Below are 19311 nucleotides of genomic sequence, written 5' to 3' on the forward strand. Positions count from 1 at the left end.
GCATTTAACTGGTGGTTTGAAGCCCTCCAACACGCTTTGTTCTCTGCCAGGATTGCTGGTGCTCTTTCAGAGAGTGGCTGCAACCTCAGCCTGGGTCTCCTGGTGGGGAAGATGCTGAGCTCGAGGTGACTGGCCGTGGGCACGCAGCATAAGCAAGAAAGAAAACTATTATTGCTTTGGTGTTGGAGATAATCTTGTTCCTACAGTATCACTTACTGTACCCTGATAGAGACAACCACGTTAATCATCGGATGAAGTGTATCATGGATCAGTAATTCCTGTGACTCATCTTGTCTCTCTCTCAGTGGCTGGTTAAGTGCAAGGTCGTTTTTAAAGATACATCAGAATTCAGACAAAGGAACAACCCTCAGAGTCATACTCAGATACGTCCTCAGCCGCCTTACAAGGTAGGTCTGTTCGTCTCATCTCTTAATTCATTATTGCTGTGTAGTCATTTATTACTCTTTTGAAATAATTTTCAAAGCAAAATAAACCGAGACATGGTTTTCTTCATAAAGTTGATTTTTGCTGGCTTAATGGCTTTTGCCAGTCGAAGATACCAATTTTTGTGGCAATTATCCTAATAGAATTTGAACTACATTAAACCAGCAAAAACATCCTTATTCCTCAGCTGATGGGCAGCAGATTTCAAGAAATGTACTGTCAGGTTTCCCTGGAATGTGTATCCAATGGGAGAAGGTGCAGGGCTTCTATAAATTGGTAGTAATTGGGTCCTGTAACTCAGAGTACTAAGGGTAATGATAAAAATAAGATATAACAAGGAGAGGGGCAGGTGATGCTTGAGACCATGGTGCTTCTGCTCAGAGGGAGGCAGGGAGGACATGGTCCTTGTTACGAACGTGTGGATGGTTGGGGCAGAAGGGGATACGGTTCTGGGATGGAGTATGGGGTCAGTGGGAGCGCAGACAGGTTGTGAGGCAATGAGACCCACGCTCTGCTTAGGCTGAAGAGGAAATTTCAACTCACGTAGCCCAACGTTCCTTTTGGACCTTCTCTAAACCATGGCTTGTTGCTGGCTGAGCTGGAGCCAGCTCTCATTGCTTAGGGCCCATGCCTCTCTTGTCACACTTCGTTATCATGGAACAGGAAGGAGGGTCTTGACACAGTCTTCTGGGCTGGTAAAATGGAGTGCGTAAGATCTGACTGTAGTTGGTCTGCCTGGGCTTGCATTCTGTCTCAATCCTCTGCCAGCTGTGTGACCCCGAGGAGGTGTCTCAACCTTTCTGCGTTTGAGTTTTCTCATCTCAGAAATGGGAAGAATAGTGGCACTCACGCCACTGGACTCTTGTGAGGATGAAACGAGAGAACATGTGCTAAGAGTAGAAACGTGTGTGACTGGAGTAGAAACAGTATTAACTGTTGTTGCTGCTTACACCTTGTAACTTTTCCGGTAAATAGGTTAAGAATGAGTCTGAGCCAGGAAATAGACCTCTACTGATGTCTTTCCACCATGACCTTTGTGGTTTCTTCCAAACACTATTAAATCCAGCCCTTGTCCTGCCCGCTTGGCAGAGTGCTTATTCCTTCAATATCTTCTGGGTAACCTGGCACTGGGGTTAGCCTATTCTACCCTGTGGTCTTCTGTAGAGGGACTGGTGTTAATGAGAGATGCTGATGGGTTGTTAGGGGGTGGGGCGTGGGATCCCCTGGCTTGGTGGGTTCTGCCTGGGAAACCTGCTTCAGAAGAAAAGTCCTAGAGTGGGGGACTGAAGAGCGGGAAGATAAAGCAGTAGTGGGGGCAGGAAGAGTGTGTGTGTGTGTGTGTGTGTGTGTGTGTGTGTGTGTGTCTTTATGGGGCAAGATGGCTGCGAGGATCCCATGAGTAAATTATTGCAATATCTGGGCAGGACAGCAGATTTGGGCTGGTGATTGGCATTGGGAATGGAGAGAGGGCAAATCAAGCACACTCAAATTTTCCAGCCTCAACGACATGGTGGATGGTGGTAATGTTCTGGAGATAGGGAGCTCTGGGAAAGTGGCAGATTGAAGCCAGGAAGAGAGAGTCTAAAGTGGGACAAAACTTTGTTGAAAAATCAGAGGAAGCATCACCAATCGAGTTTGAACTCACTCTCTAAGGTAAACCCAGTGAGAAAGCAGCCATACTCCTAGCCACTTTGATGTTCTCATTCTTGTTGGCAAAACCCACTGTTATTACTCAATTATAATTGATTGCTTGCCTCCTTACTTCCAAGAGGACTGGAAGTAAGATCATTTGTTCACTCACTCTTCTGTATTTGTTGAGGGCTCCCTGTGTGCCAGACACTGTTGTAAGCTCTGGGGACTCAGCACTTAATAACCATGCAAATGCCTTCTGGCCTGGGGGTTATGTTCTAGTGAATAGAGATAGACAATCAACAAATAAATATGCAACATTAAGCTGCAACATGCAAATACATTTCTAACAGGTCAGTGATGGTAAGTGTCACAAAGTGTTAATTGGAAGACTGAGGCACCATGCGGTCTTCCTCTGGAAGGGTAGTCAGGGGAGATGACATTTGTCAAAGGAAATAAAAGAAGGTTCTAAGCAAAGAGAATGCTGTGAGGGAAGAATGGCCTACGTGGGGAGTGGGTGCAGAGAAGGGGACACTGTTGGTGTGTTTGGAAGACCGCAGAGAGCCTGCTGGAGTGGAGGGAGCGGTTAACTTGGAGAACAGAAGGGAGTGAGTTCAGAGAGGTGGGCCTGGAGCTCCACGGCCCGGGGCATACAGGACCTGTTAGCGGCCTTAAGGACTTTCTATTTTATTTGGAGACCAGAGGCTTTGGGGGATTCCCGGAGGGGAGTGGCACGGTCAGATTTACATTTTCCAAGAATCACTCTGAGAATAGACAGCAAGAGGACAAGGGCAAGAGTTGGGCGACAGCTGGGAGCTATCATGGCTTTAAGAAAATGCAAAAACCCAGCTTCCAGGGGTCAATCAGAACAAAGATTACATAATGAGAAACAAGGGGAGTAGATGTTCCAGACCCTTAAAACTGTGATTATTCCAACCAGAAGCCACATTTTAAAAATCAAGAGAGTTTTTTAATAGGTAAAAAAATTCCTGGTAAAAATGTCTAACTGTAAAACTGATGATGTAATGTATGGTGATTAACATAACATAATAAAAAAATGTCTAACTGTAACAGAAGGCTATATACTAAAAGTAAGGGTACCCATTCCAGTCTCACTCCCCACAGGACACCTTTGATAACAGTTTCTTGTGAATTCTTGCAGATATTTTCCGTGTATTTATATGCATTAGGATTTTTTTTCCCTCATGAATAGGTTTATACTATATGCCGCACTATTTTGCGTGTAGCTTTTTTGCACTTAATGATTAATGTTGGCATGTCTCTCTCTCTCTGCATGAAAGGACTTCACTGACTTCAAAGGTTGCCTGGGATGGTGATGTGTGGGTGGACTATTAGGAGTTTAACCTGTCCCCATTAATGGGCATGGTGGTAATTCCAAGTTTTTGCTATCTTAGACAATAATACAGTGTCTCTACATTTTTGTGCACTGTTGTGAACATGTTTGTGGGTAAATTCCTACAAGTAGAATTGGTAGTTTGGTGCATCTAACATTTTGATGGACGTTTTCCGATTTACCTTCCTGCCCACCAGGTATGAGAATGCCTGCTTCTCACACCTCTTACAACAGCCGAAGTTGTACTTTTTAATCTTTGAAAACCTTGACTTTAAATCTTCCAGAAGCTTGGACAAAAATGAAGAGCATTTACATTTACCTGATGCTTTCGATGTTTCCCACTGTTTTCTTACTGATCTCATTTGGTTCTCAAAAAATCTCAGGAGGCAGGAATCATGAGCCTCTTTAAAATAAGGAATTATTATTCCCCCTTTTCCATAGAAGAGGGAAGAGGGAAGTTATATGATGTTCTCAGTATGAAAATTTAGATAAAACTAGAACGCCCATTTCTGTAGCTTTGCTCCTCAAGGTGAGACCCACCCCAGCAGCCTCTGCCTCGCCCCCGCAGGCCCCAACTCAGAGGCTGCGCTGGGGAGGACGATGCCCGGACCCTGCTCCCTTCTGAGGGCATCTGACCTGAACTGTGGTTCTGAGGGGAGCAGGGGGTTGACTTACTCTCCCCGGGGAGGTGACAGATGGTGGGAAGGGAGGCTTGGGAGGCCTGTGGGAGCAGCTGCAGGGCAGCCTGGTCAGATGGCTAATGTGGCAGGGCCCAGGCCTGGGGAGGGCTCCATGGCTGTTGCCTGAGCTGATCGGGGGAGACACGTCTTGGCACCGTCGGCAGCCCTTTCTGTCTGACTGTGATCTGCAATTCCCACCTGCTCCCTGCATGCCCACAGCCCTCCAGCCTACCAGACACATGCTAGGAAGGATGCTATCACCGTGGGGAGGACGGGAGGCCAACAGGCCCGGGGCCCGTGCAGACCAGAGGCTGGGTGCTGCCCCCGCCCACCCCGGAGTCCTACCCTTCCCATCTGTCACAGCCCACCCCGCACCCTGGTGCCCCCACTGAAATGTTCGGAGACACTGCTGGGCCATGTGCTCTGCTCTGAATTTCTAAATGTGTTCTTTTAAAAGATGGCTGGGATCCTAGCTCACCCAGAATCCATGCCAGGACCGTGTCCCTCTCCCCGCTACAACCTCACTTCTAAACTCGAGGCCAGTGAGGTCCCATGGGGAGCCACCCGACAGGTGGCCCACGGACGTGTGGGCGAGTAGTAAATGTACACACCGGATTCGAAAGATGTAGTCAAAGAAGAAAGGATGTTAATCAGCTCACTAACTTTTTAGATTGATTACCTATTGAAATAATATTTTGGATACATTGAGCTCTATAAGGTACAGTATTAAAATTCATTGTAGCTGTTTCTTTCTTTCTTTCTTTTTTTTTTACGATTTTATTTATTTGTTGGACAGACAGAGAGCGAGCACAAGCAGGGGGAGCGGCAGGCAGAGGGAGAAGAAGCAGGCTTCCCGCCGAGCAGGGAGCCCCGTGCGGGACTCGCTCCCAGGGTGACAAACGTGGCTGCTAGAATGTGTACACTAGGTGGGAGATGTGGCTCCAATTCTGTTTCTAAAGGACACCTGTGCCTTTTTTCCCATCATCTTTGTAGCTACTTCAGGTCCTGCTCGGGACGAGGTAGGGTATGAAGGGAGGGAGGGAGAAATAAAGAACAGGAACCGATGTCTGATCTCAGCACTGCGGTAATGGCTGGGCCACCTTGGACAAATCGCCCACACTTAGAGCTCTCATTTCCCCACCAGTAAAATGCACGTAGTATTTCCCTGAAGGAGTGTTCCGAGGGTTAGAAGTATCTGAGAAGCTCCTAGCACAGTGGCCAACATGCTCCACTTGCTCAATGACTAATAGTATTTTTGCATCCACAGCACTGGAGCTGGCTCAGGGTTGGGGGCTCATGATTTTTTACCCAGGAATGTGGGAGTGTTTGCCGTGTGGCCGGGGAGCTGGTCGCCCACCCAGTATAATCTGGTTTGGAGCATCTCTCTCGCTCACTCGCCCAGGGGACCGAATGGAACCACTGTGGAGAGTGACCTTCTCTCCCCCGGCTCTCCCTGCCAGGTTGCAGCCTCTCCACCTGTATTCCGTGTGCCTGTTGGTTGGCTTGTTCTCTCTTGTTCCCTGGGGACCTGTCTGGGACGTGCCCAAGTTCCACCTGGATAACTGCCGGCAGGCGTGGTGGACAAATCTGCTGTTGCTCAATAATTTCCTGTCGGTCCGAAACGCGGTGAGTCCCCTGTTAGGGCTAGCGACAGGCAGGTGGGCAGGGGCAAACGCTGGGTCTCCCTTCACGTGGTTTGGTGAACTTTCCAAGGGCCAACCCGAGTCCAGTGCCCTTTCTTCTGGCATATTCTGTGGAGTAACAGCGAAGCCATAGTAAGGTGGGCTGCGGGCAGGGAGCCTAGCGCCTTAGGATGGGTGAGCGTTACCAAATCAGTCCTGGCAGGGAGGGTTGCTGTGACAAGCGGAGGGGGGGAGTAGTGGGCATTGCCCACCGACCATCGAGGTGCCTGTCCCGGATGCAGCTGGCCTTGCCCCGTCGGGTTCCTGTTCCAGCCCGTGTCACCCCATGGAGAAAGGACACTTTCTTCACCTATAATTGGGATGGAACACTGCACTGCACCTTCGCCGTAATGAATTCTTTTCCATTTCAAGCCACAGCCTCTGTATATGTGGGTGGGGGCTTCCCCAAAGCCCTCCTCTCCTCATAATGACGTTGGAGTAAACGCAAGTGAAATTGCTATAATTAAATCATGTCACTGACGTTTGCACATGCCTGGAAAGCAAGGCTGACAAGAGAATCGCTAAAGCGTGACTCATCTCTGTGCGTAACTACTTACCAACGGGGTGGCTGCCCTCCATCAGCCAGTGCCTGGCAGCTCGGACAGGGTGTCCGTCCCAGCCTAACCGCCTTCAGAGGGGCCCATGTCTGGGACAGGGCCCATGGAGGACAGGCCGGCCCGTTCGCCCAGATGCAGACTGGCTGGGGCCGTGCGTGGGCAGCGGGGACAAGGACACGAGCCAGCCCCTCTTGGAGGCAAAGCCCGCCTCAGGTCCCTGAAAGCAGAAGTGTGAGGGCTGTCAGGCCTTGAGTCCTCACAGATTTGCCCATCCCGGGAACTTCTTTCTAGCGGGGACAAGGAAAGATGTCACTTGCCCTGGATAAGTCTGGTGGGGGATTGGAGGGAACAAGGAGCCTTTTATCTCTGAAGCCCTGGAGAGAATCGCCCCCGGGAATCTCCTCACATTGAAGAAGAAATACAGGTAACTGCCTCCCTCCACACAAAGGCGGACAGCCTCTGCAGCGAGGTGGCTTGGGCCAGAGGACCCCCTGTCAGGCTCTCGTGGGAACTCTGGGCCTTCCCAGAAAATCTCGTCTGGAGCCAGGCCTCCATGCTAAGTGAGCACACTCCTCCCCTGGAGGCTGGGAGGGCCGGCAAGGCAGGGAAGAGGGCACAACATGGACTCTGACGGCACCAAAACCATGGTTGTTCCTTACATTCGGGTCATGGGATGGCATTGAGCTCCCACGAGGGTGCTGGGAGCTTAGCTCTTACTGCTTTTTTTCAACAAGCGAGAACACTTGCCCGCATTTCCATTTTGTAAGCTGGCAATAATAATCCCCACCACCCAGGCTTGTTCCCGGATTAAATGAGATGGGGTACCTGAAATACCTGGAACTCAGAATTCCTTTCTCTTCCCATGGAAATCCACCACCTGCCCCCCTCCCCCACCGCAGCTGCCCAGTGAGTTCCTCCTCCAGCTCCAGAAAGGTGAGACAATGTGGGGTGCCCCATGAGCGAGGGAAAGGGGTCACCTCTGCTCCTCTCGTTTCAGTGTAATGGCTGGACGTGGTACCTCGCCAACGACTTTCAGTTCCATCTCACCACGCCGGTGATCGTCCTCATCCACGGAAAGTGAGTTTCCTGGGACAGGTGTGGTCTCCCCGTGGGGTGTCTCCCACGGAACTCTCAGCGAGTCCTACAGTTCTGGGCACAGCAGCCTTTACAGTTTAGGAAACAAACTTTTCAGAACAGTCTGGACACCACATCCTCCACTATTTACCTTCCTCCGCATCCTCCTCTGATCTTTGTCCTACTCGAATCCCACTGTGTTTTTGCAGAGTTGCAATCCGTGTGTATTAATATCCTGTCTCAGCTTTTCCCACTTAACGGTCTTTGTAAACATTGCCACATAGCGACACGATCTGCATACTTGTCAGTTTTCAGAGTAATAAACCATTTTTGTGGTTGGCCATCTAGGTTAGGTCCAGTTTGTCATGACTCCAAATGACCCCTCGATGACTGCCTTTGAACATACTACATTTCCACTCTTCTTCATTTCCGTGGGGCCCTATTTCAAGGTGGAATTACTAGCTCAGAGGGTAGGCACAATTTGGGGGTGCTTGTTACATATTGTGTGATTATTCTCCAGAAAGAGGGAGGTAAATTACAATGCCCCAAGCAATGCATCAGTGTACCTGTTCCCCACATCGGATATTTATTACCTTAATTTTTGTTAGTTCTAGAAAAGCTTAAGGCCTCAACAATTCATGAGGAGACTTACAGCTTGGGGATTATCCATGCCATATTTTATTTTTTTATATAATTTTTTAAAGATTTTATTTATTTATTTAAGAGAGAGAGAGAGAGCACAAGCAGGGGGAGTGGCAGGCAGAGGGAGAGGGAGAGGGAGAAGCAGACTCCCCGCTGAGCAGGGAGCCTGATGTGGGACTCGATCCCGGGACCCTGGGATCATGACCTGAGTTGAAACCAGACGCTTAACTGACTGAGCCACCCAGGCGCCCCTCCATGCCATATTTTAAAAGATGTTTCTTTTTTTGTTAAAATACACGTTCTATTTAAGAAACATTGGAAGGTAATAGGGTGAAGAGAGGGGAAAACCATCACCCTCAACCCATCCCTCGCTCAAGGAGAAGTGAATTCTATGTTAATATCTTCGTGTTTATTTTTCCAGTCTTTTTTTCTGCATAGCTTTTTATATATGAAAGGATTCTGTATCTACACATTAGTATCTTTCTTCTAATAGTTTTATGACATAAGCAATTTCTTATATTATTTTACTTCTAAGTAAATATAATTTTAATGTGTGCATCATATTCCATTCCATGAATGAACTCTAGTTTACTTATACCTTCCCCAATTGTTAAACACTTGGATTATTTCTGATTTTATGCTTTTATAAATAACAGTCTGATCAATATTTTCATGGTAACCATTTTTCTCCAACTCTGATATTTCTTTAGAATGCATATCTTAAAGGGGAATTACTAGGTCAGAGAGCAGGAATGTGTTCTAGGCTCTTGAAGCATAATGACAAATTGCTTTCCTTAAAGGTCTATCAATATTCAGTCCTCTGGCCATCTAATTGCACTGTTGCCAACATGGAATGTTAATAATAAAACAAAACAGGGGTGCCTGGGTGGCTCAGATGGTTAACCGTCTGCCTTAGGCTCAGGTCATGATCCCAGGGTCCTGGGATCGAGTCCTGCATCGGGCTCACTGCTAGGCGGAGAGCCTGCTTCTCCCTCTGCCTCTGCCTCTCTCTCTCTCTCTGACTCTCATGAATAAATAAAACATTTAAAAAAATAATAATAAAACAAAACAAAACAAAATACAAACCTTGTTATTTTGATATGTAAGAAAACATTCATTTTTCACATCTAACTTGCAAGTCTTCAATTACTAGGGGTGCAGCTGAGTTCCAAATATGTGTTGACCAGCTCTGCATCATGGTTTCCTGTTAATGCTCTCTGTAGGACAGACCTTTAAACCACAGGCTGACCCAGGATGTTGCCCATTCCAGCCACATGTGAACATTCATGCATCCTGGGCAAGGGAAATGCATTCTAATTTTTTTAAGATTTATTTATTTATTAAAGAGTTTATTTATTTATTATTTGACAGATTGAGAGAGACAGAGAGAGCACAAGCAGGGGGAGCAGCAGAGGGAGAAGGAGAAGCAGGCTCCCGGCTGAGCAGGGAGCCCCGATGCGGGGCTTGATCCCAGGACCCTGGGATCATGACCTGAGCTGAAGGCAGACACTTAAAGACTGAGCCACCCAGGCGCCCCAAGAGTTATTTATTTTAGAGAGAGAGAGAGAGAGAATCCTAATTTTAACTTAATTAAGAATTAAGCACCTAAAAAAAAAAGGAAAATCTGCTTTTTCACATATCTTAAATACACCCTGCTTTCTAGCTTTAAATGCAAAGAGGTGTTTGTTTGTTAGTTTTACTAATCATTAAAAAAAAAAAAATGTTCCATGGATTTCACTAAGCACAAAGGCAGTTTGCTGGGATCGTGAGTTTGGTCAAAAGACATGGGTTCAAATCATGACTGGTAAGTCACTAGCTAGGGGACCTAGGGTAAGTTGCTAGACTCTCATCTTCAATTTTTGTCTCTATAAAATGAGCTGGTAGTGCTTCACATCAGGGTTGGAGGACAAAGCAAGATCATACACATGGGAACCAGCACAGAGCTTGCCTGTCAGTAATGTGCGACCACATGTCACTCAGCTACCTGTTATTTGAGATGCCATGTCATCGTCATTGTCCCCAGCTGCTGTCCCCAAGCAGGGGCGGCCCCTTGCCCTCCCAGTCTCGCAGGGACTGGGGGAAGGGTGGCTGGATAAGCCACTGTGAGCGTCTGTTCCTCCCCTAAACCCATTTAGGGGTGGCCATCTCCCTATCTTCTCTGCTCCATCCCTATTCCACAGAGGGTCCCCTTATCTGGGCAATCAGTCCCCTTCTTTGGCTTCTCTAAATACCCTTTCCAGAAGGTATTGGTGTGGAGCAGATGTTAACAAAGGCCTCCCACATTGAAGGGTCTGAGGTCCTCTTGCTTAGCCTCACCCCTTCCTCCACACTTCATGTTTCACCCCTTCTTAGTTCCACTCCTCTGAGGTGGGTGAGAGGGTGTGGAGACATGAACAAATGCCCGATGCTGCGGGGGGTGTGTGTGTGTGTCTGTCTCTGTATGATTGCTGTGGGGAGAGCAGGGAGGTCCAAGTGCTCCCCCACCCATGAAACAAAAGCATCTGAATCGAACGGCCTATTTTCTCAGAGTGGGGGTTGAGGTGTGGGGAGTGCAATTTTTGATAGCATAACAGAACTGATACAAGCATATGAGATTGAAATAAAATCTGGTAATAAGATGGAAATGAGATCTAATAATCACATTGCTATTTGTTTGGGAAATGGAGATTTAAAAAATTAACTCTGAACATCCTCTGGTAGAAAGACCTACCACTCGATGCCTGCTTAATTGATACTCACATCTCCCAGGATGAAATCACTGAGGGTGGTGGGAATTAAGAATTAGTGGGACCTCCTCCCCTCACCCTACCATGGATCAGGCAAGGAAGGTGGAGAGGAGGTAAAGGTGGCTTTGGGATGCTGACCAAGTCTCCACCCCCCACCCCCTCCCCGGCCCCTTAGAAAGGGTGGGCTGATTCCCCGAGCACTCCTGGGTCACTGATCTCTCCTGCTGCTAGGGGAGGGGCTCCCTGAGCAGCAGCTGAGACCTGCTCAGGCCCACAGGGCCTCCCCTGGGGTGGACTCTCCCTCCCACAAGGCAGTCAAACCCTGAGAGCTCCCTCAGGGGAGGGGGAGCTGCTGGGCCCAGCAGAGCCGGGCTGACCCGTTCTCTGTTCTCTGGTGCTGTCACAAGCCTTGGCTCTGTGCTGGACTGTGGCTGCTCGAAGGGCTCCGGAGTCCTTGGCAAGTGCCTGCAGGACCAGGTGGATCAGGTGTGAGGCCTCAGCAGGCCCGGCAGCCCTGGCAGAGGAGAAAGGGCAAGCCTCTACAGGCTTCCTCAGGGTGGCATTTGCAGCAGGATGTGTCCAAGCATTTAGTGAAGAAAGAGCAAGAGAAATCCTGTAGGGAATCCTGGCCAGGATGCTGGGGGCTGACAGGCTTGCAAGGAAGACACTCAGCCATTCTGCTATTCCTTCCTCCTCTTGGGCTATGGCCCCTGAATGGACCTTTTTGAGGGACCATCCCTCTTGAGAAAATGGGGATGGTGGTCAGTGCTTGAAGCTCTGGGACTTTCTCAATCCCGCTGGCCCAGGAGTAGTCCCCTCAACAAGCCAGAAAATATAGCCACTAACCTGAGTTGGCAGAGGGAAGCCTTTGGCACTGGGCCATTTGTGCTGTGGTCAAAGGCCCTGATTAGCGGCTCAGGGCTCTGGAGGACAAAGGACTAACAGGAGGTAAGGCGGGGCATGTGTCTGTTTTGGCCCCTATGCGTATTCGCTTGCTGTGGCTGCCATGACAAAACCATACACTGGGTGGCTTAAACAGAAATTTATTTCCTCATGGCTCTGGGGATTAGAAGTCTAAGATCATGGTGTCAGCAGGGTTGGTTTCTTCTGAAGCCTCTCCCCATGTCTTCACATGATCTTCTCTCTGTGGTTGTCCGAGTCTTAACCTCCTCTTCTCAGAAAGGCACTGGTCAGATTGACTGAGGACCCATCCCAATGACCTCATTTCACCTTAATTTTCAATTTAAAGACCTTATCTCCAAATAGAGTCACATTCTGAGGTGCTGGAAGTTGGAATTTGAGGGGACACAATCCAGCCCATAACAGTCTATGTCAGGACACTTTATTCGTTTTATTATAGCAGTGGTTAGCCAGGGGAGACTTGTCTGACTCCTGAGAGGAGGTGCCACAGATTGGGCTCAAGTCCCCCAGGGAGTTAAACAAATATTTACTTGGGTGGATGTGGGTTTTTATTGGATGGCCTGACTGGATGACTTACCACCCGCCTAAGACAATGAATTCTTAGTACTCCCCAACTCTAGACCTACTGGGGACTTATTTGAATGTCCTTGTGACTTAGGAGCCCTGTCCCCAATGTCAGCATCTTTCCTAGAGGCTGTCGTGGAAGACAGATTTCAATCCCTCAGCTAAAAACCAGCCCTATCCAAGCTTGCCGCCATGCAACTAGACTTAGCTTCTAAATGGTGCGAGGTAAAAAAGGTAAGGTTTTTCTTTAGAGAACACACTCATATAGAATGCTAGTAATTCAAGGAGGGCAGAACTAGATGGTCTGGCAAATGGCACAGTAAATAGACAGCATCGTTGTCATAACTTCCCAGCCCACGCTCACAGCAGACATTACTAATCAGTCATAGCACCACTGAGCTAACTAACCCTTCTCCATTCCAAGCATTAACACTAAACTAGAATTGGCACTCTGGATTAAAATCGTTTGCTCCCTGCATCACTCATGATATACAAATGGTACCTTATCCCTTCTGCATGAAGAACCATGGCAACTTCAAGCAGTGGAATGGGCTGGTCAGAGGCATCATCCAGACAGGGTTGTGCCTGGACAGTCTTGCACCTGTGTTTGACATTTCTTCTCTACCACTGCAGATCGTCTTGGTCCCAGCCCTCACAATTCTGAGTAGGTGCAACCAGACATTGCCTTGCTCTGAGCCTGTGTCTCTAAATCTCATTCCCTGCCCCAGAACCTCCTACATACTACAGCTGGGACTCCTTCAGGACTTCTCTTGGCCTTAAACATGCGTAGTCCCTAAGTGTGACGGCACTGACATTTGTGGGGCCACCCTTGACCCATGGGGGATAGAAGACACTAGAAAAGGCTTCTTTCTTTCATATCCCAAGACAGCTTTCAGGTGCATTTCATAAGGGTCCATAGAACATTCTGGAAGAATGGAGCGTTAGTCACTTTCCTAGTGCATCCTTGTATTAGCTTTCCCTGCTTCCCTGTTCCACACCCCATCCCTCATTCCTAACCCCATATCAGCTCCCAGCACCCAGATATTTGTCTCAGATTGCATCTGGGTGGGGGAAGAATCCCTGGCCCCCCCTTATGCTATTCCCCTCCCTGCACCCCCCGGGCCTGACAGTCATTTCTCTCCTAAATCAACCACCGCTTATATCCGTATAGTGCCTTGTGGGTCGCAAGGGACATTCCCAAGCATGGTCTCATGTTGAGCTGCATGGTAAATTTCAGGGTGAAGATGAGGAAATTCAAGTTCAAGGTCCTGCCGAGGGTCGCACAGCCAGTAAACGGTCAAGTCTAAAGGCTAACCCAGTTCTCTAACGCCAGCCCACTCTGCCACGGCTGCCCCCACAGCAGCCTCTCTCAATGGCAGCCCTAGCAGGAAGTGCCTCTGATTGCCAAGCTTTCAAATCTTTCGTGGCCACAGATTTTGCGGTGACGGAAACTGAAGAGCGCTTCTGTCCATGCCCTCTCTTTGCAGAAGTAAACATGTCCTTGTCCTCCTCGGGGCCATGCTGTTCTTGGCGTCTTTCACCGCCACAGCTCTGCTCACACTGGCTCATAGCCTTCCGGTCGCAGCTCCGTCGGAAGCAAGGTAACCCGCAGTTCCCAGCCTGCGGCTCTCGGCTTCCCTGCCCTCCGAAGGGCCAGGACCTCCCAGGGAGGGCTGCTCAATGAGGGCCGGCCTCTTGGCGCTGTGTGCATTGGCTCGTGGAAAAACTGGGTGGGAAATGTTCAGCCTGGATGGGAATATTGATTGCGTTTTTGTTTCCAAACTTCCGAACCTTTCAACTTGCACAGGGGCGGGGTGGGGTGGGGGGGGCGGGCGGCGGGTAGTTCTCTGAAAGTTCGGGGAACACACACGGCTGCCCATTGAAATGCTTCTTGGAGGAGAGGAGCGCCCCCATGTGGCCGTATTGGGTTTCTCCTTCAGTGGCGAACTTGTGCTTGGAAGCTCTTATTGGCTGGAGGGACGGAAATTTAAGGAAGTTGGGGTTATCCCTTGAAAGTCACAGGGCCGGTAAGTGGCACAGGTGTGAGTGGAAGCTAGGATCTTACCCACTATGCTCTTTGGCCTCCCCAGTGAGGTATAGATAACGATTCTTCCTTATAACCACCCTGTGTATCACATGCGGAGAAGTGGTCCGATTTCCTGCTAATCTCTTCCCAGCGCAGCAGGCAGAGTGATAGACAGAAATGGCAATCAGATCCTGTCAGTCACCTTCTCAAATTCCTCCCGCGGCTGCCCAGTGCTCTCAGAGTAAAATCCCTGTCTGACCTCATCTATCACTCGCCTATGTGCTGACTCTGGACCAGCCACACTGGCCTTCTTACCTCCACGCACCCAGCATGCTCCCTCCTCAGGCCTTTGCACTTGCTGTTCCCTCACACTAGAATGCTTTTCCTTTAGAATCTAGATCTTGGCGGGGCTTTCCTACAGGTGTCAGTACAAATGTCATTTCTCAGAGCGGCCTTCGCTGATCTCCCGATGTAAAATAGCCCTGAGCCATGTCTGGTACAGTGCTTACTATGTATTTGTGAGGGGAATGAAGGAATGAATGCATGCACGAATGAATGAAGACACCTCAGGTTTTTTGATCATGGGAGCACCATGCCCTTCCCGCCATGTCCTCGTTTTCTGTGGGCACTGCCAGGTGACTGAGGAAGAAGCTCATTCCCGTCTAGCCCAGCGGTTCTCAATTCTGGAAGCACATGAGACTCACCTGGGGAGCTTTTAAATCCAAGGATGCTTCCAGCAAGCACCATCTTAGACCCCCTGAATCACAATCTCCAGGGACATGGCCCAAGCAACGGAATTCTGTAAGAGCTTCCACGACGAGGTTCACTCCTGAGAACCAGATTTTTAGAACTATCCTGATGTACCAGCTACCAGAAACAACTATTCAAAAGGAACATGGTCGTCATATTTCCTCAGGATCCAGGGTGGAGGGGCCCAAGGGAATTTGGAATTTTAGCAAGCCAGCTTGGTCTAAGGCGTTACTGTTTGTGGATCATTAGTGAGGAAATGAACAAATGTGCCCCACATTTTCTTTCAGACTTGATGATTGCACCAATGGACATCTGAGAGATTCCTTTTTTCAGGTCCAAATCAAACAGACCCTTTTGCCTTCTGTTCTTGTGTTTTGTTTTGTTTTGTTTTTTAAGATTTTATTTATTTATCTGAGAGAGAGAATGAGAGACAGAGAGCACGAGAGGGAAGAGGGTCAGAGGGAGAAGCAGACTCCCCGCCGAGCAGGGAGCCCGATGCGGGACTCGATCCCGGGACTCCAGGATCATGACCTGAGCCGAAGGCAGTCGCTTAACCAACTGAGCCACCCAGGCGCCCATGTTCTTGTGTTTTTCAGTGAAAATGTGACTGTGTTGTATTTCTCGGAGTATTACACTAAGCCCTACTGCAGATACGGGCCATTCCTCGTGGGCCTCTTTCTGAGCATTTTCATGCACCAAAACCACCAGGCAAACATTCTTAAAACCAAGGTAAGCTTGCCCCATACCTCACTGTAAGGGCTGGGTCTGCTTGGGACTGGAGTGGCCCATTTGGCCAGGCTCGTCAAAAGCCATGGGCAGGAATCAGACTGCTCAGTACTTTATTGGGCTGTGGTGTGTTAGCAATGTTTCTTGGTGCTAGAGAATAAGAGAGACCTTATTTTCTTGCCAGAGCCTGATTCTCTGCTTTCCTCACTGAGTGCCTTTAAGAAAGCTCCAGAACTGAAACACAGTGGTGTTCCATCCATTGGAGTCTCGGTACAAACCCAGAGAACTCACTGATATGGGAAAAACATACCCAGTGAGTTTTTGCACCGGCAAGGCCCTCTTCTGGAAGGGCATAGTTACTTTTTAATAGCACATGCTCCTTGGTTTCTATAGACAGGATTCTTGGTCAGATTCAGTGGCTCCATCTGGGCATCAAGACACAAGGTGTCTAAGGGGAAAAGAAGCTGTCACTTTGTCTTCCAGGTAAAATTGCTTCCCTGGCTCCTTTGTGGTTAATCATTCTGGTTCGCCATCCAACCTCATTACTCAAGCCGGAAGCCTGTGTTCATCTTTGATACGTCCTCCTCATTGACCCCTCCTCCCAGGCAGTCCTTCACCAAGCCCCCCTATTGTTTCTTTTGCTGTCCTCTTAGCCTGTCCAACTAACCTCACTGAAGCTCTTCTCATCTCTTGCCTGGACTTCTTGTCTTGTCCATCTCAAATCCACCCTTGGGGCAATCTATTTAAAACACTACCTTGGTGTTGCCCTTGAACTGTGCAAAAGCTCTTCATATGGCTTTCATTGACCCATATGACCTTGAGGGTAGACTATGTCTTACTTATCTCTGAATCCCCAACATCTGGTTCTGAAATCACTGAAGGCACTTATTGGTGAATGAATGAAAGATAATGTGCTTTTCAATGGACGAAGGGCCAAGAATTCCTTTGCACTATTAGGGTACAGTGATAGCCCCAAATCTTCTCTGCTAAACCCTACCTTTGTTTGCCTAGGTCTTGTGGGTACCTCACCTAGATGCTTCGGAGAAGAGGCCCTTGTCTTTGGAAAATCTTGTGTTGCTCACGGTAGCAACAGGAGGAGATAGGGCTTCACTAGACAGAATGGATGTACAAGGGCTACATGACTTTTCCTGTACGTTGGAGTTTCCCCTAAAAATGCACAATTCAGTTGTAGATTACAGCAGAGTGCCATTATGTCATCCAGGTTCCAGAGTGCCCAGGGAGCAGAGGGGAAACCTAAGACGATGACAGAGCATTTGCAAACACTCCAAAGGTTGAGTCAGGACCAGGGAATATGAAGCCAGAACACAGGTCAAGCTGAGCTGGAGAAACAAGGTAGAAGGGATGGGTAGACCAAAATTAAACCTCTAGAAGCCAGAAAATAAGAACACAGAGTCCAAGCTTGAGGCAGCTGGGGCCAATGCCCTATGCTAGGAATGAGACGAGGTAGGGTGCATTATCAGTGAAAGAGTGAAGGGGATCCTAGCCTAAAAGAGGGGGCTTGTGGAGACCCCCCCAAGGAAATGCCTTTACTCCCATGTAGCCAGAGCCTAGCACAGGGATCTGAGGCCAAGGAGGGGAGAGCTTCTCTTTAGAGACTAGACAGTAGACTGATAAGATGCTAGTTCATTCATCATAGCAACTTGGGAACTGGAACAGAGAAGCAAGAGAGATTCTTAGAAGACAGATGTGAGTCTAAAAAGGTCGAGTGAGGTGACATAAGATCTAAGATCTTGAACTGAACCCAATAATAGAATTTAACCCATGGGGCTCTTCTCTGAGCTGGAAAGTTCTCCGTTCTCCCATTCCCGCTGCCATTTTATGAGCCCAGTGACTAGGGTGCAGCCCACGGACAGACCTGAGCCAAAAGCCCTTGCATTGCTGGTGGGCACGGAACCAATGCAGGAGCCTTATTAGGTTAAGGAACAGAATGGGAGGTCAGAGGTGGGTCAGAACATTATCTTTTCTTTTTTCCCTTCTAACTTTCGTTTAATAGTTATTTGAGATTCACAGCAAGTTGCAAAAATAGTACAGAAGGTCTTATGTACCATTGACCCAGCTTCTTTCACTGGTAACGTGCAACCAAGAAATTGACATCAGCACAATCCATAGGTCTTGGAGCCACCAGTTTTATGGGCACTCAGTTGTGTGTGTATATAGTTTTGGGCAATTTTAGCACATGGAGAGTGGTGTAACCACGACCACAAGCAAGGCACACGACTCTGCTGTCACCACAATGATCTCCCTTGTGCTAACTCTTTACGGTCACGCCCCCCACTCTCCCCTACCCCCCCCCAACCCTAGCCCCTCATAACCACTAGTCTGAACCTTCTCTTTTAGTCAAAGTTGGGCACTGATGGAGGTTTACAAATAGATACCTGAAGTGACACTAAAAAGAGAAAAAACTGAATTAGTGCAAAAGGAAGTAAATATGCCATGTCCTCAATGAGCTTGACCCACGTCGCTCCTTTCCCCGTAGGTGCAGGCCACGCTGGGGTGGATTTGCTGCCTGTCTACCCTGTTCATAGTGGTCGCCCTGGCGTACGTGGTGGATGACGCCCCTGCCACCTCCTCGCCGGCCGCTGTTCTGTACCAGGCCCTCCACCGGACCCTGTGGGCGGCGGCCGTGGGCTGGGTCATGCTGGCATGTCGGGAAGGCTACGGAGGTATGATGAGGCACAGACTATTGCTCATGGGCTCATGCTGTGTCCCTTTAAAGGCGACCAACGTGAAAACATGGCGTACACAGAGGGGCTTTTTTATTTGCTGGAGTGGTTGGTGAATGACTGATAATTGACTCAAAAACAGCAACTTGTTCATGTCCTGGGGGAGAACTGCCCGCATATTCTGTTTTAGATTTTTGCCCTGGTTTATGTGCAAATGCAGGTTCTGAAAGAAAAATCTGCAGCCTTTCCAATGAAGCTAGTTTCGAAGCTGGAGGAGGAAGACAGGGTCACGCAGTGAGAACAAAATACCAGTGCTGGAGACAAAAGTTCTGGTCGCGCTCACCCTGGGCCTCAGTTTCCTTACCTAAGGCTATATAGACTGAGTAATTCCCAAGATCCCCTCAGCCCTTTGATAAGCGGGGAAACTGTCTCTACTGAGTCCGTCTGTCAATGTGTGGAAAAGTCAAGCAGAAGGGGCTTAAATGGAAAGAAAGGGATTTTCTCCAGATTAGAAATGTCTAGTTGTAGAAAAATTAAGTCAACAATGAGCACAGGTAAACCAAACACAAAAGAACATTCCTAAAGCAAACAATATCCTGTTCATGTTGCGAGCTACAATTTGGCTCCAGCCAACTACTAATCACATTGACTTAATGTTGTTAATTCAGATATTATTGGTTTTATAGTTTTATGGTCACTCTATTATCTTTTTTAAAGATTTTATTTTTAAGTAATCTCCACACCCAACCTGGGGCTCGAACTCACAACACCAAGATCAAGAGTCACGCATTCTACCGACTGAGGAAAGTGGTAGTCAGGTCATGCAGGGTCTTCACGGCCATGGGGGAAAAT

General features: G+C 48.5%; 1 protein-coding gene across 1 annotated transcript; it reads left to right on the forward strand.

Moving 5' to 3' along the window:
• Positions 1-284: 284 nt before the first annotated feature.
• On the forward strand, positions 285-18575 carry LOC145715877 (O-acyltransferase like protein-like; the record flags this gene model as incomplete). The annotated part of the gene is made up of 5 exons (XM_081802521.1): positions 285-407; positions 7344-7423; positions 13761-13874; positions 15646-15778; positions 18273-18575. Coding segments are annotated over 5 exons (753 nt in total), but the record flags the coding sequence as incomplete, so codon positions are not given.
• Between the last annotated feature and the right edge of the window lie 736 nt (positions 18576-19311).

Source organism: Leptonychotes weddellii, chromosome 13 (genome assembly GCF_054177405.1).
Source record: "Leptonychotes weddellii isolate Sample4059 chromosome 13, ASM5417740v2, whole genome shotgun sequence".
NCBI lineage: Eukaryota > Metazoa > Chordata > Mammalia > Carnivora > Phocidae > Leptonychotes > Leptonychotes weddellii.